The sequence below is a fragment of the Oncorhynchus nerka genome, linkage group LG25 (assembly GCF_034236695.1).
Source record: "Oncorhynchus nerka isolate Pitt River linkage group LG25, Oner_Uvic_2.0, whole genome shotgun sequence".
NCBI classification, from domain to species: Eukaryota; Metazoa; Chordata; class Actinopteri; order Salmoniformes; family Salmonidae; genus Oncorhynchus; species Oncorhynchus nerka.
In genome coordinates this window covers 55,045,995-55,073,392 of record NC_088420.1, presented here as the reverse complement: position 1 = coordinate 55,073,392, position 27,398 = coordinate 55,045,995, and the positions used below count along the sequence as shown (strand labels likewise).

Sequence of the window (27,398 nt, the reverse complement as noted above, 5' to 3'; positions counted from 1 at the left end):
TTGCTTATTTGAGCTGTTCTTGTCATAATAAGGATTTGGTCTTTTACCAAATATATATACCCCACCTACCTTGTCACAACACGACTGATTAGCTCAAATGCATTAAGAAGGAAAGAAATTCCACAAATTAACTTTTAACAAGGCACACCTGTTAATTGAAATGCATTCCAGGTGACTACCTCCTGAAACTGGTTGAGAGAATGCCATGAGTGTGCAAAGCTGACATCAAGGCAAAGGGTGGCTACCTTGAAGAATATCAAATGTCTTCACTAATATTCTACAATGTAGAAAATAGTAAAAATAAAGAAAAACCCTTGAATGAGTAGGTATGCCAACTTTTTACTGGTACTGTAGATTGACACACCGGTGCTTCAATTGACTAGTGAATGGCTGTGATAGGAGAAAACGGAGAATCGATCAACAACATTGCAGTACTCCAAAATAATAACCTGACAGAGTGAAAAGAAGGAAGCCTGTAAAGAATAAAAATATTCCCAAACATGCATCCTGTTTGCAACAAGGCACCAGAGTAATACTGCAAACAATTTGGCAAAGCAATTCACTTTTTGCCCTTAATACAGTGTTATGTTTGGGGCAAATCCAATACAAAATGTTACCTTGTACCCCTCTCCATATTGTCAAACATCATGTTATGGATATGGTTGTAATCGTTAAGAATTGGAGTTACTTTTGCTTCCCTCCAATCCTGGGGGCACACACTTTCTGTGGCAATATCGTCTGCTATTTTTTTGTCATTTTCCATCCAAGTTGTCAGACCCAGTGGCTTGTCATTGTTGATAGACAAGAATATTTTTTTCACCTCTTCCACATTCACTTTACGGAATAAAAAAAAAATGCTTGTCTTTCATAATTTAGTTAGATATACTTGAATGTATAGTGTTAGCGTCTCGCCAATGAAAAAATCAAATCAAATCAAATTTTATTTGTCACATACACATGGTTAGCAGATGTTAATGCGAGTGTAGCGAAATGCTTGTGCTTCTAGTTCCGACAATGCAGTGATAACCAACAAGTAATCTAACTAACAATTCCAAAACTACTGTCTTATACACAGTGTAAGGGGATAAGGAATATGTACATAAGGATATATGAATGAGTGATGGTACAGAGCAACATACAGTAGATGGTATCGAGTACAGTATATACATATGAGATGAGTATGTAGACAAAGTAAACAAAGTGGCATAGTTAAAGTGGCTAGTGATACATGTATTACATAAGGATGCAGTCGATGATGTAGAGCACAGTATATACGTATGCATATGAGATGAATAATGTAGGGTAAGTAACATTATATAAGGTAGCATTGTTTAAAGTGGCTAGTGATATATTTACATAATTTCCCATCAATTCCCATTATTAAAGTGGCTGGAGTTGGGTCAGTGTCAATGACAGTGTGTTGGCAGCAGCCACTCAATGTTAGTGGTGGCTGTTTAACAGTCTGATGGCCTTGAGATAGAAGCTGTTTTTCAGTCTCTCGGTCCCAGCTTTGATGCACCTGTACTGACCTCGCCTTCTGGATGATAGCGGGGTGAACAGGCAGTGGTTCGGGTGGTTGATGTCCTTGATGATCTTTATGGCCTTCCTGTAACATCGGGTGGTGTAGGTGTCCTGGAGGGCAGGTAGTTTGCCCCCGGTGATGCGTTGTGCAGACCTCACTACCCTCTGGAGAGCCTTACGGTTGAGGGCGGAGCAGTTGCCGTACCAGGCGGTGATACAGCCCGCCAGGATGCTCTCGATTGTGCATCTGTAGAAGTTTGTGAGTGCTTTTGGTGACAAGCCGAATTTCTTCAGCCTCCTGAGGTTGAAGAGGCGCTGCTGCGCCTTCTTCACGACGCTGTCAGTGTGAGTGGACCAATTCAGTTTGTCTGTGATGTGTATGCCGAGGAACTTAAAACTTGCTACCCTCTCCACTACTGTTTCATCGACGTGGATAGGGGGTATTCCCTCTGCTGTTTCCTGAAGTCCACAATCATCTCCTTAGTTTTGTTGACGTTGAGTGTGAGGTTATTTTCCTGACACCACACTCCGAGGGCCCTCACCTCCTCCCTGTAGGCCGTCTCGTCGTTGTTGGTAATCAAGCCTACCACTGTTGTGTCGTCCGCAAACTTGATGATTGAGTTGGAGGCGTGCGTGGCCACGCAGTCGTGGGTGAACAGGGAGTACAGGAGAGGGCTCAGAACGCACCCTTGTGGGGCCCCCGTGTTGAGGATCAGCGGGGAGGAGATGTTGTTGCCTACCCTCACCACCTGGGGGCGGCCCGTCAGGAAGTCCAGTACCCAGTTGCACAGGGCGGGGTCGAGACCCAGAGTCTCGAGCTTGATGACGAGCTTGGAGGGTACTATGGTGTTGAATGCCGAGCTGTAGTCGATGAACAGCATTCTCACATAGGTATTCCTCTTGTCCAGGTGGGTTAGGGCAGTGTGCAGTGTGGTTGAGATTGCATCGTCTGTGGACCTATTTGGGCGGTAAGCAAATTGGAGTGGGTCTAGGGTGTCAGGTAGGGTGGAGGTGATATGGTCCTTGACTAGTCTCTCAAACCACTTCATGATGACGGAAGTGAGTGCTACGGGGTGGTAGTCGTTTAGCTCAGTTACCTTAGCGTCTACTGAATAAAACTTTCGCATTCCGGTCGCATTCCGCTTCGCTCCACAGGTAGTATCACATTTTCATTTCATTTCATTACAGTCCCAACGGTGTGATTTGTTTGATCGTAGCTAGCTACATAGCTAGCTACATAGCCGTCTTTGTTTCAAAGATAATTGTGTAGTCTAGAGCGATTTTCTAGATTAGCTAGCCAGCTATTGTCGTTCTCCTAACGCAACGTAACGTAACCAACACTGCTAGCTAGCCAGCTAGCTCCCGAAAAGCAGCATTGTAGAAACTTCACACTCAACGGTACGACTTGATTAGGGTAGTGTCAACAACGCAGCTAGCCTACCCCAGCAGTACTGTATCATTTTAATCATTTTAGTCAATTAGATTCTTGCTACGTAAGCTTAACTTTCTGAACATTCGAGACGTGTAGTCCACTTGTCATTCCAATCTCCTCTGCATTAGCGTAGCCTCTTCTCTAGCCTGTCAACTATGTGTCTGTCTATCCCTGTTCTCTCCTCTCTGCACAGACCATACAAACGCTCCACACCGCATGGCCGCGGCCACCCTAATCTGGTGGTCCCAGCGCGCACGACCCACGTGGAGTTCCAGGTCTCCGGTAGCCTCTGGAACTGCCGATCTGCGGCCAACAAGGCAGAGTTCATCTCAGCCTATGCCTCCCTCCAGACCCTCGACTTCTTGGCTCTGACGGAAACATGGATCACCACAGACAACACCGCTACTCCTACTGCTCTCTCTTTGTCCGCCCACGTGCTCTCGCACACCCCGAGAGCTTCTGGTCAGCGGGGTGGTGGCACCGGGATCCTCATCTCTCCCAAGTGGTCATTCTCTCTTTCTCCCCTTACCCATCTGTCTATCGCCTCCTTTGAATTCCATGCTGTCACAGTTACCAGCCCTTTCAAGCTTAACATCCTTATCATTTATCGCCCTCCAGGTTCCCTCGGAGAGTTCATCAATGAGCTTGATGCCTTGATAAGCTCCTTTCCTGAGGACGGCTCACCTCTCACAGTTCTGGGCGACTTTAACCTTCCCACGTCTACCTTTGACTCATTCCTCTCTGCCTCCTTCTTTCCACTCCTCTCCTCTTTTGACCTCACCCTCTCACCTTCCCCCCTACTCACAAGGCAGGCAATACGCTCGACCTCATCTTTACTAGATGCTGTTCCTCCACTAACCTCATTGCAACTCCCCTCCAAGTCTCCGACCACTACCTTGTATCCTTTTCCCTCTCGCTCTCATCCAACACTTCCCACACTGCCCCTACTCGGATGGTATCGCGCCGTCCCAACCTTCGCTCTCTCTCCCCCGCTACTCTCTCCTCTTCCATCCTATCATCTCTTCCCTCTGCTCAAACCTTCTCCAACCTATCTCCTGATTCTGCCTCCTCAACCCTCCTCTCCTCCCTTTCTGCATCCTTTGACTCTCTATGTCCCCTATCCTCCAGGCCGGCTCGGTCCTCCCCTCCCGCTCCGTGGCTCGACGACTCATTGCGAGCTCACAGAACAGGGCTCCGGGCAGCCGAGCGGAAATGGAGGAAAACTCGCCTCCCTGCGGACCTGGCATCCTTTCACTCCCTCCTCTCTACATTTTCCTCCTCTGTCTCTGCTGCTAAAGCCACTTTCTACCACTCTAAATTCCAAGCATCTGCCTCTAACCCTAGGAAGCTCTTTGCCACCTTCTCCTCCCTCTTGAATCCTCCTCCCCCTCCCCCTCCTCCCTCTCTGCAGATGACTTCGTCAACCATTTTGAAAAGAAGGTCGACGACATCCGATCCTCGTTTGCTAAGTCAAACGACACCGCTGGTTCTGCTCACACTGCCCTACCCTGTGCTCTGACCTCTTTCTCCCTCTCTCTCAGATGACATCTCGCGTCTTGTGACGGCCGGCCGCCCAACAACCTGCCCGCTTGACCCTATCCCCTCCTCTCTTCTCCAGACCATCTCCGGTGACCTTCTCCCTTACCTCACCTCGCTCATCAACTCATCCCTGACCGCTGGCTACGTCCCTCCCGTCTTCAAGAGAGCGAGAGTTGCACCCCTTCTGAAAAAACCTACACTCGATCCCTCCGATGTCAACAACTACAGACCAGTATCCCTTCTTTCTTTTCTCTCCAAAACTCTTGAACGTGCCGTCCTTGGCCAGCTCTCCCGCTATCTCTCTCAGAATGACCTTCTTGATCCAAATCAGTCAGGTTTCAAGACTAGTCATTCAACTGAGACTGCTCTTCTCTGTATCACGGAGGCGCTCCGCACTGCTAAAGCTAACTCTCTCTCCTCTGCTCTCATCCTTCTAGACCTATCGGCTGCCTTCGATACTGTGAACCATCAGATCCTCCTCTCCACCCTCTCCGAGTTGGGCATCTCCGGCGCGGCCCACGCTTGGATTGCGTCCTACCTGACAGGTCGCTCCTACCAGGTGGCGTGGCGAGAATCCGTCTCCTCACCACGTGCTCACCACTGGTGTCCCCCAGGGCTCTGTTCTAGGCCCTCTCCTATTCTCGCTATACACCAAGTCACTTGGCTCTGTCATAACCTCACATGGTCTCTCCTATCATTGCTATGCAGACGACACACAATTAATATTCTCCTTTCCCCTTCTGACGACCAGGTGGCGAATCGCATCTCTGCATGTCTGGCAGACATATCAGTGTGAATGACGGATCATCACCTCAAGCTGAACCTCGGCAAGACGGAGCTGCTCTTCCTCCCGGGAAGGACTGCCCGTTCCATGATCTCGCCATCACGGTTGACAACTCCATTGTGTCCTCGTCCCAGAGCGCTAAGAACCTTGGCGTGATCCTGGACAACACCCTGTCGTTCTCAAATAACATCAAGGCGGTGGCCCGTTCCTGTAGGTTCATGCTCTACAACATCCGCAGAGTACGACCCTGCCTCACACAGGAAGCGGCGCAGGTCCTAATCCAGGCACTTGTCATCTCCCGTCTGGATTACTGCAACTCGCTGTTGGCTGGGCTCCTGCCTGTGCCATTAAACCCCTACAACTCATCCAGAACGCCGCAGCCCGTCTGGTGTTCAACCTTCCCAAGTTCTCCCACGTCACCCCGCTCCTCCGCTCTCTCCACTGGCTTCCAGTTGAAGCTCGCATCCGCTACAAGACCATGGTGCTTGCCTCACGGAGCTGTGAGGGGAACGGCACCTCAGTACCTCCAGGCTCTGATCAGGCCCTACACCCAAACAAGGGCACTGCGTTCATCCACCTCTGGCCTGCTCGCCTCCCTACCACTGAGGAAGTACAGTTCCCGCTCAGCCCAGTCAAAACTGTTCGCTGCTCTGGCCCCCCAATGGTGGAACAAACTCCCTCACGACGCCAGGACAGCGGAGTCAATCTCCACCTTCCGGAGACACCTGAAACCCCACCTCTTTAAGGAATACCTAGGATAGGATAAAGTAATCCTTCTCCCCTCCCCCCTTAAAAGACCTAGATGCACTATTGTAAAGTGGCTGTTCCACTGGATGTCATAAGGTGAAAGCACCAATTTGTAAGTCGCTCTGGATAAGAGCGTCTGCTAAATGACTTAAATGTAAATGTAAATGTTGGGAACAGGAACAATGGTGGCCCTCTTGAAGCATGTGGGAACAGCAGACTGGTATAGGGATTGATTGAATATGTCCGTAAACACACCGGCCAGCTGGTCTGCGCATGCTCTGAGGGCGCGGCTGGGGATGCCGTCTGGGCCTGCAGCCTTGCGAGGGTTAACACGTTTAAATGTCTTACTCACCTCGGCTGCAGTGAAGGAGAGACCGCATGTTTTCGTTGCAGGCCGTGTCAGTGGCACTGTATTGTCCTCAAAGCGGGCAAAAAAGTTATTTAGTCTGCCTGGGAGCAAGACATCCTGGTCCGTGACTGGGCTGGGTTTCTTCTTGTAGTCTGTGATTGACTGTAGACCCTGCCACATGCCTCTTGTGTCTGAGCCATTGAATTGAGATTCCACTTTGTCTCTGTACTGACGCTTAGCTTGTTTAATAGCCTTGCGGAGGGAATAGCTGCATTGTTTATATTCGGACATGTTACCAGACACCTTGCCCTGATTAAAAGCAGTGGTTCGCGCTTTCAGTTTCACGCGAATGCTGCCATCAATCCACGGTTTCTGGTTTGGGAATGTTTTTATCGTTGCTATGGGAACGACATCTTCGACGCACGTTCTAATGAACTCGCACACCGAATCAGCGTATTCGTCAATATTTTCATCTGACGCAATACGAAACATGTCCCAGTCCACGTGATGGAAGCAGTCTTGGAGTGTGGAGTCAGCTTGGTCTGACCAGCGTTGGACAGACCTCAGCGTGGGAGCCTCTTGTTTTAGTTTCTGCCTGTAGGCAGGGATCAGCAAAATGGAGTCGTGGTCAGCTTTTCCGAAAGGGGGGCGGGGCAGGGCCTTATATGCGTCGCGGAAGTTAGAGTAACAATGATCCAAGGTTTTACCACCCCTGGTTGCGCAATCGATATGCTGATAAAATTTAGGGAGTCTTGTTTTCAGATTAGCTTTGTTAAAATCCCCAGCTACAATTAAAGTGTTTGGCAATATCAGTTGGTTTTGTGATGAATGAACCATCTGATTCAATGAATGATGCAGCGGAGTTTGCCTTTTTCCCCAAAATTGTATTTAAGGTGCTCCAAAGCTTTATACTATAATTGTTTTAATGTAATTTATCTATGTTTTATAGTGTAGTTTAGTCACATGATTTCTCAATTTGCAATATGTTCACAAATCAATTGCGCTGCCATTCCTTTTTGTCTCATCCCTCTCAACCATACAATTGATCAATTCCTCTTCAATCCACTGGGATTTAAGTTTTTACAGTAATTTTCGTAATGGGTGCATGCTTATTAGGAACTGGAATAAGCAATTTCATAAATGTGTCAAGTATAGCGTCTGTTTGCTCTTCATTACACACCATGGACCAACAAATATTCTTTCCATCAACATTGGAATCATTACACCATTTATTGTATGTCCTCTTATACACTATATTAGGCCCATCCTTAATTTTTTAATTTTTAATTTTTAGATATGATGACTATATTGTGATCATTACACCTCGATGGATCTGGATACTGCTTTTAAGCTAATTTCTGTAGCATTAGTAAAGATGAGATCAATACATGTTGATGATTTCATTCCTGTGCTGTTTGTAACTACCCTGGTAAATTGACTGATAAATTGACTGAACCAGGTTGCAGGACCTGGTTACAGTTTGAAGCTTTTTCTTGAGTGGGTAGCTTGATGAAAGCCAGTCAATATTTAAATCACCCAGCAAATATACCTCTCTGTTGATATCACATATATTATCAAGCATTTTGGTGGTCTATAGCAGCTTCCCAACAGAATGGGCTTTAGGTGAGGCAGGTGAATGTGTAGCCATATTACTTCAAACGTATTTAACATGAGATCCCCTAAGCTTTACAGGAATGTAGTTCTGAATATAAAACAGAAACACCTCCACTGTTGGCATTTCTATATTTTCTGTAAATGTTATAACCTTGGATTGCTACCACTGTATCATCAAAGGTGTTATCTAAGTGTTTCAGAGATAGTCAGAATATGAATGTCATCTGATACTAGCAAATTATTGATTTCATGAACCTAGTTTCTTAAACTACATATGTTAACGTGGGCTATTGTGAGCACTTTTCTTCCGGGGTGCTTGCTTGTTTTCATTGCTTTATTGGGAAGCTTAGTAAAAGTAGATATGCCCATGTTATTTATGTCAGTGCAGGGTGAGCTGCACCAAAGTGGACTTCATCCTAGGGCACACTGCTTCAGTGCTAAGAGTATACATTTGGTTCATAGGCACATGATTACTACATACAACAGCTGTAGGATCAGCAGAGGCATTCAGGGCAGTGAGAGGGACATAAATTAGGTGACTTACATTGTCTACTAATGCCCCTGGTATAATGTACATTTGCTGAAGCATTATGACAACTGCATTACATGGTAGGGATTAGGTGAGCTGGGCTTGGGGCGTTGATAAAGCATTGTCTCAACGCAGTCTTATAATGCTGTGAAAGGATCCAGGAACCCAAATGATTTGGGTGATTCCCATCCTCCTTGTAAAACGTTTTTTTTTCTTCTCCAAAAGGTATCGTAATTGTCAACAATTGAGCTGCAATAATCACATAGCCAGGTCACCACCTCAGGAGTAAATGTCAGTTGGCATTTCATAGCCGATCATTCAGAGTATCTCTACCGCTCCTGCTGTCTCTAGAGAGTGGAAACCAGCAGGTCTGGGACAGGTAGCACCTCCGGTGAACTGGTCAGGATTCCATAGCCGCAAGCAGAAAAGTTTAAACTGGAGCAGCAGCATGGCCAGGTTGTCCTGAGGCATGGTCCTAGGGCTCAGGTCCTCCGAGAGAGAGAGAAAGAATGAAAGAAAGAGTTAGAGAGAGCATACTTAAATTCACACAGGACACAGGATAAGACAGGAGAAATACTCCAGATACAACAGACTGGCCCCCTCCCCCCGACACATTAACTACTGCAGCATAAATACTGGAGGCTGAGACGGAAGTGGTCGGGAGACACTGTGGCCCCATCCGACAATACCCCCGGACAGGGCCAAACATGCAGGCTATAACCCCACCCACTTTGCCAAAGCACAGCCCCCACACCACTAGAGGGAGATCTCCAAACACCAACCTACCGTCCAGAGACAAGGCCGAGTATAGCCCACAAAGATCTCCGCCACGGCACAACCCAAGGGGGGGGCGTCAACCCAGACAGGAAGATCATGTCAATGACTCAACCCATTCAAGTGACGCACCCCTCCTAGGGATGGCATGGAAGAGCACCAGTAAGCCAGTGACTCAGCCCCTGTAATAGGGTTGAGGCAGAGAATCACAGTGGAAAGAGGGGACCCGGCCAGGCAGAGACAGCAAGGGCGGTTCTTTGCTCCAGTGCCTTTCCGTTCACCTTCACACTCCTGGACCAGACTGCACTCAATCATAGGACTTACTGAAGAGATGAATCTTAAATAAAGACTTAAAGTTGAGACCGAGTCTGCGTTTCTCACATGGGTAGGCAGACCATTCCATAAAAATGGAGCTCTATAGGAGAAAGCCCTGCCTCCAGCTGTTTGTTTAGAAATTCTAGAGACAGTAAGGAGGCCTGCGTCTTGTGACCGTAGCGTACGTGTAGGTACGTATGGCAGGACCAAATCGGAAAGATAGGTAGGAGCAAGCCCATGTAATGCTTTGTAGGTGGCAGTAAAACCTTGAAATCAGCCCTTGCTTTGACAGGAAGCCAGTGTAGGGAGGCTAGCACTGGAGTAATATGATCAAATTTTAAAAGCCACCCTAGCCCTCCCTATGGGAGATATGCTACGGGAGAGAGGCTTAAGAGTCCTGACATACATTAACTACGGTTGATCTGTGCAGACACCCAGCTGTAGTCACACCTGCTCGCTCTGCGCTTCAGGATAAATAGTGCCATAAGCTCGCTCTTACCTACCCAGCAGAAAATCTATGGATGTTCTCTGGTCTTTGTAACCTCACTCCGCTTGAACCCGTCCCTCAAACTGGCACTACTGCAAAGGAGGAGCGCATTCCCGGCAACTTCACTCTCTGGCGAGAGATCTTGTTATGGGGGAGCAGCAAAGATCTGTCTCTCAGAGCAATGCTCAGTACTTCATCCTGCGCATAGGAGATATAAGCGTTGCCTCCTAGGGCATAGCCTATGGCTGGTTGATCTGCGAGGACACTTGGGCTCAGGCAGAGGAGCTCACAGCCCAGCTGTTGTTGCACCTTCTCGCTCTAGGCTTCAGGTTAAATCGTGTAAAAAGTTTGGCCTCCTCCTCATGAGACTTCTGGCAGTGGGTAACCTCACTCCGCTTGAATCCATCTCTCCACCAGCACAGGCGAGTGATTCTCTCTGCAAAGTGTCTATCATCACCTCAATGCTGGATAGAACCATTCTTCTTGATGCAGGGCTGCCCCACTGGGAGTACTCACCCACAAAATAGTGACGACGTCTGCGTCTACAGGGATGGGGGCAGTTTACGAGAGGCGTATGGCAAACACCATATGATCAGACTCTCGGAATACATACATAGCAATGTTCTTGAGCTCTATATTGTGTTACTACCTCTCAGGCACTTCCGTCTGTTCCTACAGGGCTAGCATGTCCTTGTCAGGTCGGACCATATGTCTACGGTGGCGTATATTAACCACCAAGGAGGAACACGCTCCTGTCAACTTCACTCTATGATGAGAGATATCTGGATATCTGTTGTCTCTCAGTGCAACACATGTGCCAGCCAGACTAAACCCAGGTGTGGAATCCCCTACCAAGGGAGTGGCAAATTCATCCCGAAGGTGTCGGAGGTGTGGGAATGTTACGGCAGAGCTGCCATCGATCTGTGTCACATTGCAGGACAACACGCACTGTTGCCTGCTCTTCGTGATGAGAGATCACAAGGCTCCTCTGGGCGTGTACCCACTGGCCCACAAGTTGCCATGTGATTTATGTGAGCTTTTCCTTCCGTGGCCCTGATCACCCCCAGTCTGGACAGTGAGAATGAATGGTCTATCCCTCATTCTGATAGCCCTGCTTTGGCCCGGGAATCCAGGCTGGTGGATATTGTATCGTGCAGTCATGTTACCTCCCACAGCACAGGGCTAAATATTCCACCCTCATCCCGAGTTGATCTCTGGGCTTGGGCATGAGAGGTACAACCTAGACTCTGTGGGCTTGCCTCCAAACATGGTCTCCACGATTCAGAGTGCCAGAGTTTTCTCCAAAAGAGGTCTTTCGTTGTTCGAGAGGTGGTGTGAGAGTTGCTAGTTGATCCCCTTTCATGGTTTCATCCCTGCCATTCTTTCCTTCCTACAGAACTTGCTCAATGAGGGCAAGGACTTGTCCACTGTTAAGGTCTCCTTGGCGGAGATCTCAGCCTGCATTGTAGGACTTTGTGAGGCCACAATTGTGGCTCACACCCTGGTTCATTGTTTTTTGAAGGGAGGGTGCAGTCTCCACCCAGGCTCCAAGCCATTTGCCCCGTTGGACTTGGCACTTGTTCTGAATGTGCTCACGGGCATTTACTTTAAACCCCTGGAGACGATGCATCTTTAAACTCTCTCTTATAAGATGGCCCTGTTGCTCACCTTGGCCACTGAACACACTGAACAGCGACCACTGAACACGTTGTGTATCTGCATGGCCATTCCGGAGTTGTGACCAACTGTTTGTTTACTTTGCCTACCCTGCTCGAGGGAGGCATTTGTCCTACAACACTTCTCCCATTGGGTAGTGGAGGCTATCGCCAAGGCATACAGTTGTCTGGGAATGCAGTCTCCCCTTGGTGTCTGTGCGCATTCCACTAGAGGAATTGCCACATCATGGGCATCTCTGTCTCTGAGATTTGTGCAGCGGCTAGTTGGGCTTCCCCTCACACCTTTGAGTTTCTTTCACCTGGACATCACTGCGCCCTCCCTGGCACACACAGTTGTTGGCACTGGAGCTGAGTTTGAAAGATCAGTTACATTGCCATGTACCACAACAGGCTTTTCAGGAAACAGTTGACAATTGGGGCGTTTTGCAAATTGTCCCAAAGTAGTGTTGCGCGGGTTGACTCATAACCTGCAGTCCAGCAGTTATATTTGCGGGGTGGGCTTGTTTAGGGTCATGAAATACTGTGTGGATGAAGGGCGGGTAGGTGGGAGGGTGACTTGAATAGAAAGAAAACACCTTAAAAAATAATAAATGCATAATTCATATCCAATTTATATCTATAGGCTACATTGAAGTTTTCCTTTAAATAAATAGATCCTACACGCCAATCTCCAAATGATTTTTGTGTTGGGCAGAAAATATTAACGTGGAGTCATGGAGGCAAAAAGGACAATGTCGGAGTTAATTCAATGAGAGAAACTGTGAAATGGAGATTTGAAGGGAGGGCCAGGAAAAGTTATTTTTAAGAAAGATTTGGTGAAATCAGTGCGTGTGATGATGATTGCGTGTGATGATTGTGAGGCACTATACTAATTTGATAGTCACAAGATGGGAACTTCAAATAGGCCTGAAATTAATGGGATCTTATTGACACCGTACGAAACATATACACGATGTACAATACCACTCAAATAGATGTTGTTTAATTCAAAACTGATTGCAAATGCCATATGGCAAATGTCAAGTGTCACACAGCAAAAATCCAATAGATGGCGAGCGCGCTCAACGGTAAATTCTCTCATTGCAAATGTAACACAAGTCAAGATCCAAGAGTAAAATTTAGAAAATTAGATTATTTTATTTCAAAAACTTCTTACAACTTCTTTCTGGACCGTTTTTTGAAATATTTTCATATTTTTTTTGTCAATTACAACACATGTATAAGAACTGTATGAACATACTTTTGTCATATTTTATTGTCATAATTTTAAAATTGTGCATAAGGCATATGTTTTGTCCATTTGCAATATGATTTCATAGGAAGTCAAAGTCAGAAGTCAGTGAACCATTATCAAATGCCATAAGAAATGTCCAAATGCAATATGATAGTATTGAAAGTGCCAAATCAGGATGTTATGTCCATTTGCCATGTATGATCATAGAAAGTCGGTTTACAAACCCAAAAGTCAGTGAACCATGTCCAGATGGTATTTATACTGCCCAAGTGATATATAGCACTATGTTAAGCCATGAATCAACCTAGATGGTTTATTTGTCATGTATGATTAGGGTGAAGTGGGACTCTGTTGTTTTTTAACAATTTTTTTGAAAAACATCCAAAATGACCAGGGGTGTGGGGTGCTCTCTACCCAACCGTAGACCCCTTGCTCCCCCTAAAGGCATTAAAAAAACATTTAAAAAATGTGCTTCTGGTAACATATTACAATCACCAGGTGCACGGCTGTCCATTTGCAATATGTTTCAATGGGCATTTACCATCACGAATTTGACATGCTCAAAAATACTGCAGAAATGCAAAATTGACTGGCCCGATTAAACTCGGCATGGCTGGGTAGCGATTCTGGTTCCTCTCCATCGCTCGTTGGTGTTAATTTCAGAATGTCAATTTGGTGATGGTCTTTCACTGTTTAAACATTTTGCAAATGGACAAAAGTCAGCCAGTGGGTGTGGTGGGTGTGGTGTCAGTTTGTATCAGTTTGGTGTCAGAATGATATCTAATTGACTGATGGACCACCGTCAGTCAATTAGATATCATTCTGACACCAAACTGATACAAACTGACACCACACCCACTTTTTCAAACTCTTTTAGAAACCAACTATCACATACGTTAGAGCAGGCCCAAAATTCACAGCGCCTTCTGTTTAACCTCTCTGGGGTAGGCGGGACGCTTGCGTCCCACATGGCCAATAGCCAGGGAAAATGCAGAGCGCCAAATTCAAATACATTTCTATAAAAATCCAACTCATTAAATTACACATGCTAGATAGCAAATTAAAGCTACACTCATTGTGAATCCAGCCAACATGTCAAATTTCAAAAGGCTTTTCGGCGAAAGCATAAGATGCTATTATCTGATGATGGCACAACAGTAAACAATGAGAGAGTAGCATATTTCAACTCTGCAGGCGCGACACAAAACGCAGAAATAAAATAAATCATGCCTTTGACAAGCTTCTCCTGTTGGCACTCCAATATGTCCCATAAACATCACAAATGGTCCCTTTGTTCGATTAATTCCGTCGATATATATTCAAAATGTCCATTTATTTGGCGCATTTGATCCAGAAAAACACCGCTTCCATCTTACTACAAAATATCTCAAAAGTTACCTGTAAACTTTAACAAAACATTTCAAACTACTTTTGTAATACAACCTTAGCTATTTCTAAACGTATATAATTGATCAAATTGAAGACGGGATGATCTATGTTCAATACAGGAACAAAACAAACTGACGCTACTTTTCTGGTTACGCGCCTCTATCAAAAGGTACACATGAAGTGATGTTCGTTCTGAGCTATGGTACTTCATTACACAAAGGAAAAACCAATTTCTACAACTGGTGACATCCAGTGGAAGCGGTAGGAACTGCAGGAAAGTCGATTAGAATTCTGGATTCCCCATGAAAACATATTGAAAAGACTGTGACTTAAAAAAAAATCTGAATGGTTTGTCCTCGGGGTTTCGCCTGCTAAATAAGTTATGTTATACTCACAGACATGATTCAAACAGTTTTAGAAACGTCAGAGTGTTCTATCCAATACTAATAATCATTTGCATATATTAGGATCTGGGAGAGAGTAGGAGGCAGTTCGGTTTGGGCACGTTATTTATCCAAAAGTGAAAATGCTGCCCCCTACCCCAAACAGGTTAAACCATAATAAAAACATATAACACATAGGTAATATCTAGCTGCGGGTCCAGTTCTGACATTATATGTAGGCCTAGCTGAGGCGACCTCGAATCCCAAGTTTCGGCTCGTTTGGTCATTTGGAGCCCAAGCAGCGACCTTAATTGGTGCTGAAAATCCACTTTTTGTGGGCGTTGCTACGGGGTCCTTGAATGAGCTATCAGACAGATACATTGGGGTCCGTCTCTATGGGCCAAGTCGGTTTCAATGCACCGAGTCTTGCGACTCTGGAACTTTTCTAAATATCATCATTTTTGTAATGGTCAAATGAATTGAAGTTATTGTAAATGTACGAAGCTGTTTCTCGGTCTGAAGACCTTCTAGAGCCACAACTCACCGTGCACTATCGACTTGAGCTCTATAACAGGTTTCTAAAGTTTCAGAGGTCTAGGTCTGACGGTTCTTTGATAGTTCGAACAAAGGTAACTATTGCAAGCTCTGTGTGTCTCTAAGCCCCACACTATGTCACTCAATCCTTGCTGTGTGTGTGTTAGTTTTTCTTGGAAATCTGATGGGAGAAATGACTGATTTACAGTTCATGAGGGTTGCCTAATCACACATTTTAAGTTTTGGAAATATCTGACTTCTTTAACTTCTTCGAGATAGGGGGCGCTCTTTTAATTTTTGGATAAAAAACGTTCCCGTTTTAAACAAGATATTTTGTCACGAAAAGATGCTCGACTATGCATGTAATTGACAGCTTTGGAAAGAAAAAACTCTGACGTTTCCAAAACTGCAAAGATATTATCTGTGAGTGCCCCAGAACTAATGCTACAGGCGAAGCCAAGATGAAATTTCATACAGGAAATGCCCCAGATTCTGAAAGCGCTGTGTTCCAATGTCTCCTTATATGGCTGTGAATGCGCCAGGAATGAGCCTGCCCTTTCTGTCGTTTCCCCAAGGTGTCTGCAGCATTGTGACGTATTTGTAGGCATATCATTGGAAGATTGACCATAAGAGACTACATTTACCAGGTGTCCGCCTGGTGTCCTGCGTCGAAATTATTCCGTAATCTCTTGGTCCATGCGCGTTCCATTTCTTCAGAGGAGAAAGTCAACTGCCACGAAGGATTTATCATCGATAGATATGTGAAAAACACCTTGAGGATTGATTCTAAACAACGTTTGCCATGTTTCTGTCGACATTATGGAGTTAATTTGGAAAAAAAGTTCGCGTTAAAATGACTTAATTTTCGTTTTTTTTCTTACCCAAACGTGATGAAGAAAACGGAGCGATTTGTCTACACAAATAATATTTTTGTAAAAACTGAACATTTGCTATCTAACTGAGAGTCTCCTCATTGAAAACATCTGAAGTTCTTCAAAGGTAAATGATTTTATTTGAATGCTTTTCTTGTTTTTGTGAAAATGTTGCATGCTGAATGCCAGGCTTAAGGCTATGCTAGGCTATCAATACTGTTACACAAATGCTTGTTTTGCTATGGTTCAAAAGCATATTTTGAAAATCTGAGATGACAGTGTTGTTAACAAAAGGCTAAGCTTGAGAGCTAATATATTTATTTAATTTCATTTGCGATTTTCATGAATAGTTAACGTTGCGTTATGGTAATGAGCTTGCGAACAGAATTACACTCCTGGATACAGGTTTTTTCGTAGCTAAACGTGATGAACAAAACTGAGCGATTTGTCCTACATAAATAATATTTTTGTAAAAACTGAACATTTTCTATCTAACTGAGAGTCTCCTCATTGAAAATATCTGAAGTTCTTCAAAGGTAAATGATTTTATTTGAATGCTTTTCTTGTTTTTGTGAAAATGTTGCCTGCTGTATGCCAGGCTTAATCCTATGCTAGGCTGTCAATACTGTTACACAAATGCTTGTTTAGCTATGGTTCAAAAGCATATTTTGAAAATCTGAGATGACAGTGTTGTTAACAAAAGGCTAAGCTTGAGAGCAAATATATTTATTTCATTTCATTTGCGATTTTCATGAATAGTTAACGTTGCGTTATGGTAATGAGCTTGAGGCTGTATTCACGATCCCGGATCCGGGATGGCTAGAATCAAGAGGTTAACCCTTCGAAACAGCCCCTTTGACCCATATTTAAGGCTCTTCCGGTTGACACAGGAAGCTAAAAGTAAACACATATCCTCATTTGGGTAGGCTTTCACAGAATCCTGAGTTTTAAGTCTTTACGTAAATAACTGACTGATTTACACAGAGTTGAATGCACTATTTCTCACAAACTGCAGGTTTGGTATATCAAAACATCTTTAGGGTGAATTTAACCACTTCCGGTTGCTCCAGGAAGCTTAGAATCAACGCAGGTAGACCTCATAATGGCCTGATGGATAGTCATCAGGTTCATAAGACATTCATAATCATGGTCAAGATTAGGCTTGCACAGATCGGGAGGACCTCAGGAACGTTCCTGAGGTCGAATTGTGCTTCTGACCCTAACGGTTCTCCTGCTGTCACCCAAAAGCACCTGCAATTTAGGGCCAGGCCTCATTATATACCTACGTTTTTCATAGTCGCTGCGCTCAGACCGAGCAAGCTACGGTCAAGCGGGGCATCTTGTTGAACTCGGCACAGCCTAGAGATTATGGTAATGCAATTGCAGGCTCTGTGTGTCTTTAAGCCCCGCACTGTGTCACTCCATCCTTTATGTGTGTGTGTGTGTGTGTGCGAGAGGCCACGTCGTGATTGGTGATGTTTTGTACATTTGCAATAAGATTCCATTCGCCATCTGCTGGAATTTACTGGGACAGCAGAAAAATGACCTAAAATTTGAACATCTTATAAAACGGAAACCGAATGTCCGAGAGACTTCGTTCGATGACTTCCCGGAAGATCTGGCCCCAGTGCACAGCCCGCCGCCATCCGCGAATTTTTCAAACATTCGCGGAAATCTGGTAAGGGACTGTACATTTGCAATATGGAGTTTCTCATCGATCATACAGCAAATGCCAAAATGTGCCCTTCATGTATGCAAGGGAACTGTAGCCCACTGTTCAGGTGGGTTAAATTGAAACTGAAATCTGGACACTGACTGTATGTTTATAACGTCCCACATAGCCTTAAGGCACATGAAAGTCCAAATGTTCCATATGGAATTTCTGCCCCAAAAAATGTACGTTCAAGTGCTGCTCCTGTGAAGTAGTTTCCTGAAACGAGTCACTTGTACATATTCTATAGGCTCCTGTTAGGCTATCCATTGTCACGTAATGAAAGGTGTAAAAACTGATAGTAGGCTACTGTTGGTGTTTCCCTGGCTGAGTTGATGAGCTAATTTGGGACATCAGAGAACATCTTAAGGTAACCCTAAGGTTAAGAATCAACTGTCAAAATTCAGTTCAATCATGGCATGTGTATGTTCTCTAAGCGTAGAGAACTGGCTACTCAGATGAATGGTGCTTGTTTGATAAAGTTAGGTCAAACTGAATCATGATCACAGTATTCTACCTAACAGAACCAAATATAATATAGTAGCACAGTATATAACGTTACTGTATGGCAAAAAACCCACCATATTCAATTGTGAATGATAATTCTTCAAGTTTTACCAGTGAAGCATCAATGCAGCATCTGCATAGTAACCATTTGATCTCAATCTGTTTCATGGGGGTATGCATTTAGATCTTCTTGAGTTATAGTGTTTCAAAGTAGCCTGCAGTGTGGTTTTGAATGATGCAGCCTACAGTGAGTGAATTTTAGAGCAGGTGGTTTTAACCAACTGTAGCATAGCCTACTTGTATATTTTGCCTAGTGGCGCTGTTGAATTTTGGCCATATGAGAGAAAAATGCAGTGGTATACTACTATGCTATTATATTTGGTTATGTAGAATACTGTGATCATTATGTGATCTCGCAGACATGGATTCAGCTTTGATCTAACTGTATTAAACAAGCACCATTCACCTGAGTAGCCTGTTCTCTGTATACAAATGCGAAGAACATGAAGATCCTGAAAAGTTGGATCCGCAGCCTCTCCATTTATTTTAAAGACAGTTGTATTTAATGGATAGCATGAATTGGAAACAAATAAAATAACACCAGTAGGCTACACCAACATTAGTTTCCATTCATGCAAAGTATCAAAATGATTGCGCAAATCGTGATGCTTGGAGCCGAAGCGTGCTGCTCAGACCACTGCACTATGACAGTTCACAATGCTCTAGCAAGCTGTGTGAATACTTGATGATACTTGATGCAATAAAGTCAGTTGGTTTGCAGAGCTTTCCCCAAGCCATAGCCCTAGGTATTGTATTGCATTGTATAGCCTACGAGATTCTGCATGTTCAATAGTCATTCAAATCGTCCTGTTGCAGGAGGAAAATCATCATGGCCAAAAATAGGTCAAATTAACCCTGTATTTCTAAGGCTCTAAGCCCTTAGATCGCAATATCGATGTAATGTTAGCATCTATCGATGGTAGTGACTTATTAGTTTGTAGCTCACATGGTTTTACAGACGATTTCATGGCGATTTTCTTGTCCGGATCCCCTCGTGTGTTGAAAAAGGCTGTTTTCACAGCTTATTATGTCCCATGTTATGGAATAAGTGCAAACTTTATGTCAATGGAAGAAGGGTATTGATATGTAGCCACTGCAAGAAATGCTAATTCGCTAGCATTAACACACAGGGAGCTTTTCAAATCAAATTGTATTTGTCACATACACATGGTTAGCAGATGTTAATGTGAGTGTAGCGAAATGCTTGTGCTTTTAGTTCCGACCATGCAGTAATATCTAACAAGTAGTCTAACAATTTCACAACAACTACCTTATACACACAAGTGTAAAGGAATTAATAAGAATATGTACATAAAAATATATGGATAAGCGATGGCCGAATGGCATAGGCAAGATGCAGTAGATGGTATAGAGTACATGAGATGAGTAATGTAGGGTATGTAAAACATTATTTAAAGTGGCTATTCAGCATTCACACAGGTGGGTCAATTGACTCTAACGGGATTTTATTAAGATCCGACACCTTTTGTGTGTTCTCCTGCAACCCTAGTATGTATCAATGTCTTTGTTGTGATGTTACTCTTTTTCCCGACGAAGACCCAGTTGTGTGTCAGGCTAGTAAAATATCACTTTAACAGTATACAGATTTGTTTTGTTTTCATTGAACTAATCGCTCAGTCCAGCACCTGGAAAAGGGTCCTTCTTGAATGTGATCATATTCCTGCCAAATCGTTCTTTCTTTTTTCCTTCCTTCTGTCCAGAACTGCCGTATGGCTGGGAGAAGATCGATGACCCTATCTATGGCAGTTACTACGTAGAGTAAGTCCTCCCCACAAAACAAAAAACATTCCCAGGATATTAGCTAACATTCTCATTAAGTTCTAATCAGGTTTCGGTCTAACATTAGCATTATAACATGCAACAGACATTCAAAGAACATTCAACAAATGCTGTTCTAAGAAAAGTCATTTCTGTCTTCATTGTTTACACCGTAAAGGGGTTACTGTAATATCCACAGTATGTTATTTACCACTAGCTGTCTGTAAGTTACAGTATTGTGTCATTGCTAGGATATTACAGTAACATTTACTGTATTCTAGTGTAAAAAAGTCAACGTTACTATAATCGTAATGAAGGAAATACATTGTTTGTATTTTATAGTATTTTACTGTAATTAAATGGGATTGGCGCAAGCTGGTTGGCTACTAGGTAATGTGTTTGCGTACAGTACCATTTAAAATACAGATTTTTCACTGCCCACAACATCTTTGTTAGCCACAGATTTAGGACAAAATCCTGACAACATTTTCACCTCAATCATGCACTGATTTCTATTTAAGCTACATTCACCAATTTCAAATTAAATGTGTGTTCTCACCCAAGTATCAATGACTACATTGCAGACACCTGCCAAATCTCACAACGCATGGCTAGGTGTTGAACATATAAACTAACCACATCATTATGATGTAGCAATCTGATGCCCATACATACAGTGCAATGTAATCAGCCTGGAACATACACACTGACTAAAACAATGGTTAAATGTCTGCCGTGGAGAAGTGAACACAAAACACACTGATGCTGCTGGATTTCACTGTCATAGTCCTGTTCCCTGCAGCCACATCAACAGAAGGACTCAGTTTGAGAACCCTGTCCTGGAGGCCAAGAGACGACTGGAGCAGCAGCAGGAGATGCAGAACCAGGGACTGCCAGCTCTGCCTTTACCTACTATATACAGAGGTACAACAATACCCTCACAGCATCAGACACATGGGCTACATATAATAAGACAGAGCGGAGCGAGAGGGCTCACTCTTGCCAAAGTCTGCCCTGAATAAGCCCACTGCGCTTCTATGGGCATAATATGCAGACCTAAGCTTGTCGCCTTCATTCCTGCCTTTGGGACAATGACTCACATTGATAGGGTGGAGACATGAGCGTCTCATTGATATTTTACCAAAATTAAATAATTACGTCTGTCCAATAATTACGTCTGCTGTGGATTCACAAGTGCATAGGCCTATGCTTATTTTGGGAAGCCAGCAATTTGGGCAGCACGTGGCAATAGGCCTAGCTGATTATTGCATTTCGGCTGTCAGTGAAAAGCATCAAAAATGTGTGTAGATAATGTGTCTTGAGTATAATTTAAAATATTGAGACAAGAAGAAGAGGAGGTGTGTGTGGCTAAGACATGGGTGTCTCTCTCCAGAATGCATGCACTCCGCTCTCCAGAATGTGCCCCGATGTCTCCGCTAATTCTTGCACATTCATTATTCCATTGCGAGAATGTATGTAACCAGTAGGCCTAGTAAATGTACCTTTAATTCCAGTCATTTGGTTTAATTAATTTCTTTTAACTTCTTGCATCGAGCAATCCCGTATCCGGGAGCGTAATCATAGCCTCAAGCTCATTACCATAACGCAACGTTAACTATTCATGAAAATCGCAAATGAAATGAAATAAATATGTTCACTCACAAGCTTAGCCTTTTGTTAACAACACTGTCATCTCAGATTTTCAAAATATGCTTTTCAACCATAGCTACACAAGCATTTGTGTAAGAGTATTGATAGCTAGCATAGCATTAAGCCTAGCATTCAGCAGGCAACATTTTCACAAAAACAAGAAAAGCATTCAAATAAGTTCTTCCCAAGTTCTCTCACGTCACCCCGCTCCTCCGCTCTCTCCACTGGCTTCCAGTTGAAGCTCGCATCCGCTACAAGACCATGGTGCTTGCCTACGGAGCTGTGAGGGGAACGGCACCTCAGTACCTCCAGGCTCTGATCAGGCTCTACACCCAAACAAGGGCACTGCGTTCATCCACCTCTGGCCTGCTCGCCTCCCTACCACTGAGGAAGTACAGTTCCCGCTCAGCCCAGTCAAAACTGTTCGCTGCTCTGGCCCCCCAATGGTGGAACAAACTCCCTCACGACGCCAGGACAGCGGAGTCAATCACCACCTTCCGGAGACACCTGAAACCCCACCTCTTTAAGGAATACCTAGGATAGGATAAAGTAATCCCTCTCACCCGCCCCCCCCCCCCCCCTTAAAAGATTTAGATGCACTACTGTTCCACTGGATGTCATAAGGTGAATGCACCAATTTGTAAGTCGCTCTGGATAAGAGCGTCTGCTAAATGACTTAAATGTAAATGTAAATAAAATAATTTACCTTTGAAGAACTTCGGATGTTTTCAATGAGGAGACTCTCAGTTAGATAGCAAATGTTCATTTTTTCCAAAAATATTATTTGTGTAGGAGAAATCGCTCCGTTTTGTTCATCACGTTTGGCTAAGAAAAAAACCCGAAAATTCAGTCATTACAACGCCGAACTTTTTTCCAAATTAACTCCATAATATCGACAGAAACATGGCAAACGTTGTTTAGAATCAAGCACTTCCTGTTTGAAATTTCATATTGGTTTCGCCTGTAGCATCAGTTCTGTGGCACTCACAGATAATATCTTGTTTTCTTTCCAAAGCTGTCAATTATATGCATAGTCGAGCATCTTTTCGTGACAAAATATCTTGTTTAAAACGGGAACGTTTTTTTATCCAAAAATTAAAAGAAGTTAATGCATATAAGTTAACCTCTTGCCTCTACTTGGGACGCTTGCGTCCCAACTAGAGCTCTGGAAATGCAAATGCGCTACGCTAAATGCTAATAGTATTAGTTAAAACTCAAAAGTTCATTAAAATACACATGCAGGGTATCAAATTAAAGCTACACTCGTTGTGAATCCAGGCAACAAGTCAGATTTTTAAAATGCTTTTCGGCGACAGCATGAGAAGCTATTATCTGATAGCATGCACCAATACACTACAACAGAAAAGCACAGCAGGGGACGTAAACAAAATAATTAGCATTTCGGCGTTACACAAACCGCACAATAAAATAGAAAACAGTCATTACCTTTCACCATCTTCTTTGTTGGCACTCCTAGATGTCCCATAAACACTATTGGGTCTTTATTTCGATTAAATCGGGCCATATAAAGCCAAGATATCGTTATATGTAGACTGTGTGATAAACGAAAAACAGCGATTTCACAACGTAACGTCATTTTTTAAAATTCAAAAAGTAGACGATAAACTTTCACAAAACACTTCGAAATACGTTTGTAATGCTACTTTAGGTATTAGTAAACGTTAATAAGCGATAAAAATCATCCATAGGCGATGTAGAAATCATTAGCTGTCGTCTTGGAAAAAATTTCAGGAGAGAGCTCTTCCGGAATGATCTGGGCGGAGACCGGAGGTAAGTGGTGCCCCTCTTTCGGTTCAACCAAGAATCAAAGATGATTCAATTCACAAGACTCTAGACAACATGGGGATGCTGTGGGAGTTGAATGCTCGGTCTTATCTAATTCGGCTCACTGTTAACAATTGCTGGAAGTGGCGCAAGGATATTTATTTCCATTTTCTGTGATCAGGTTTTCCTGCGCTTTCCGATGTAACGCACGTTATGTAATAGCCACAGTCGTGATTTAACCAGTTTTAAAAACGTCCGAGGGTTTCCTATCCACACATTCTAACCATATGAACGTACTATATTCCTGGCATGAGTAGCAGGGCGCTGAAATGTTGCGCGATTTTTAACAAAATGTTCAAAAAAGTAGAGGGTCGACTGAAGAGGTTAATGCATGAATTACAGTCATTTATTGTTCTCATTCTTGGAGTGGAAACGTTATTGGCAGAGTGTTGCTTTACAGTCCCCGCTGTTCCATAAGGTGTTTTTTAATCTGTTTTTTTAAATCAAATTTTCTGCTTGCGTCAGTTACTTGATGTGGAATAGAATTCCATGTAGTCATGGCTCTATGTAGTACTGTGTGCCTCCCTTAGTCTGTTCTGGACTTGAGGACTGTGAAGAGACGTCTTGTGGCATGGCTTGTGGTGTATGCATGGGTGTCCAAGCTGTGTGCCAGTAGTTTAGACAGACAGCTCAGTGCATTCAACATGTCAATACCTCTCATAAATAAAAGTAGTGATGAAGTCAATCTCTCCTCGACTTTCAGCCAGGAGAGATTGACATGCATATTATTAATTTTAGCTCTCTGTGTTCATCCAAGGGCCAGCCATGCTGCCCTGTTCTGAGCCAATTACAATTTTCTTAAGTCCTTTTTTGTGGCACCTGACCACAAGACTGATCAGTAATCAAGGTGCGACAAAACTATGGCCTGTAGGTCCTGCCTTGTTTATAGTGTTGTTAAGAAGGCAGAGCATCGCTTTATAACAGACAAACTTCTCCCCATCTTAGCTACTACTGCATCAATATGTTTTGACCATGACAGTTTACAATCTAGTGTTACTCCAAGCAGTTTAGTCATCTCAACGTGCTCAATTTCCACATTATTTATTACAAGATTTAGTTGAGGTTTAGGGTTTAGTGAGTGTTTTGTTCCAAATACAATACTTTTAGTTTTATAAATATTTAGGGCTAACTTATTTGTTGCCACCCACTCTGAAACTAACTTCAGCTCTTTGTTAAGCACTGCAGTCATTTCAGTTGCTGTAGTAGCTGACGTGTATACCGTTGAGTCATCCGCATACATAGAAACTCTAGCTTTATTCAAAGTAGGTGGCATGTTATTAGTAAAAATTGAAAATAAGCAAGGGGCCTAAACAGCTAACCTGGGGAATTCCTGATTCTAACTGGATTATATTTGATAGGTTTCCATTAAATAACACCCTCAATTTGTCCATATGTAAAGGCATTAGTTGAATTTTATCATTATCATTATCATTTATGATTAACCAGGTGACAATAATTTTGAGAAACAAAAACGTTATTATTTCACAAAAATGCGAATACAAAAATAATCAGAACTGCCATGCAGATGGGTAGAAATGGTAGGAAAAATTGTAAGCTTCCCCAAACTTGAAACTCACGAGCTGCCTATTGTCTTTATTATAACACCAAGAAGGTCCCGTATGAAAAACTGGCCAAATCAAATGCCTGTTTGTTCTGGTGCCAACCCTGGCAATACTAAGGATGTGGGATAAATTTCCACAAATCACATACAAATACTATAAAATATGTATATTCACATAAGTCACTTTGGATAAAATCATCTGCTAAATGGCATATAATATTAGATACAGACAGTACAGTGCACTACGCTTATATTGAATGCTGTATTAGCAATCAACAGCTTATAGTGATAATGTTTTCCTGCACGGATGTAATCACTATAAGAGGGATTATTATTGTGCCTGAGTTTGGCTGAGTGGGTAACACTGCAAACTCTAGTCCACATATGATCCCTGCGCTGGAGACTGGGCTTTACTTCCTGGTCCAGCCAAACCATTTCTGATATCTCTTCCCTTACCGCATCAAAAAAAGGAAATAAATATATATATATAAATATATATATATATATATATATATATATATATATATATATTTATTTTCTTTTTATATATATATTTTATATATATATATATTTTTATTTTTTATTTTTTTGATGCGGTAAGGGAAGAGATATCAGAAATGGTTTATATATATACAGTTGAAGTCAGAGGTTTACATACACCTTAGCCAAATACATTTAAACTCAGTTTTTCACATTTCCTGACATTTAACCCTGGTAAAAATTCCCTGTCTTAGGTCAATTAGGATCACCACTTTATTTTAAGAATGTGAAATGTCAGAATAATCGTAGAGAATTATTTATTTCAGCTTTTATTTATTTCATCACATTCCCAGTGGGTCAGAAGTTTACATACACTCAATTAGTATTTGGTAGCATTGCCTTTAAATGGTTTAACTTGCTTCAAACATTTTGGGTAGCCTTCCACAAGCTTCCCACAATAAGTTGGGTGAATTTTGTCCCATTCCTCCTGACAGAGCTGGTGTAACTGAGTCAGGTTTGTAGGCCTCCTTGCTCGCACATGCTTTTTTAGTTCTACCAACACATTTTCTATGGGATTGAGGTCAGGGCTTTATGATGACCACTCCAACACCTTGACTTTGTTGTCCTTAAGCCATTTTGCCACAACTTTGGAAGTATGCTTGGGGTCATTGTCCGTTTGGAAGACCCATTTTCGACCAAGCTTTAACTTCCTGACTGATGTCTTCAGACGTTGCTGCAATATATCCACATAATTTACTAACCTCGTGATGTCATCTATTTTGTGAAGTGCACTAGTCCCTCCTGCAGCAAAGCACCCCCACAACATGATGCTGCAACCTCCGTGCTTCACGGTTGGAATGGTGTTCTTCAGCTTGCAAGCGTTCCCCTTTTTCCTCCAAACACAACGATGGTCATTATGGCCAAAAAGTTAGATTTTTGTTTCATCAGACCAGAGGACATTTCTCCAAAAAGCACAATCTTTGTCCCCATGTGCAGTTGCAAATCGTAGTCTGGCTTTTTTATGACCGTTTTGGAGCAGTGGCTTCTTCCTTGCTGAGCGGCCTTTCAGGTTATGTCGATATAGGACTCGTTTTACTGTGGATATAGATACTTTGTACCTTGTTCCGCTAGCATCTTCACAAGGTCATTTGCTGTTGTTTTGGGACTGATTTGCACTTTTCGCACCAAAGTACGTTCATCTCTAGGATACAAAACGCATCTCCTTCCTAAGAGGTATGACGGCTACGTTGGCCCATGGTGTTTATACCTGCGTACTGTTGTTTGTACAGATGAACATGGTACCTTCAGGCATTTGGAAATTGCTCCCAAGGATGAACCAGACATGTGGAGGTCTACAAAAAAGTTTGTTTTGATTTTCCCATGATGTCAAGCAAAGAGGCACTGAGTTTGAAGGTAGGCCTTGAAAAACATCCAAAGATACACACAATAAAATTGGATTTGATTTGATTTGACATCCAATTGACTCAAATGTTGTCAATTATCCTATCAGAAGCTTCTAAAGCCATGACATATGTGTGGAATTTTCCAAGGCACAGTCAATTTAGTGCATGTAAACTTCTGACCCCCTGGAATTGTGATACAGTGAATTATAAGTGAAATAATCTG

At 43.2% G+C, this 27,398-nt stretch overlaps 1 protein-coding gene across 1 annotated transcript in view; it reads left to right on the top strand.

Annotated features, from left to right (window-relative positions):
• Window positions 1–27,398, top strand: part of LOC115109742 (membrane-associated guanylate kinase, WW and PDZ domain-containing protein 2-like) — a 257,310-nt gene that overhangs the window by 184,071 nt on the left and 45,841 nt on the right. Inside the window, exons 7-8 of the mRNA XM_029635036.2 lie at window positions 20,179–20,236; window positions 21,039–21,160. Of these exons, the coding sequence (XP_029490896.2) occupies window positions 20,179–20,236; window positions 21,039–21,160 (180 nt within the window). The remainder of the gene's footprint in view (window positions 1–20,178; window positions 20,237–21,038; window positions 21,161–27,398) is intronic.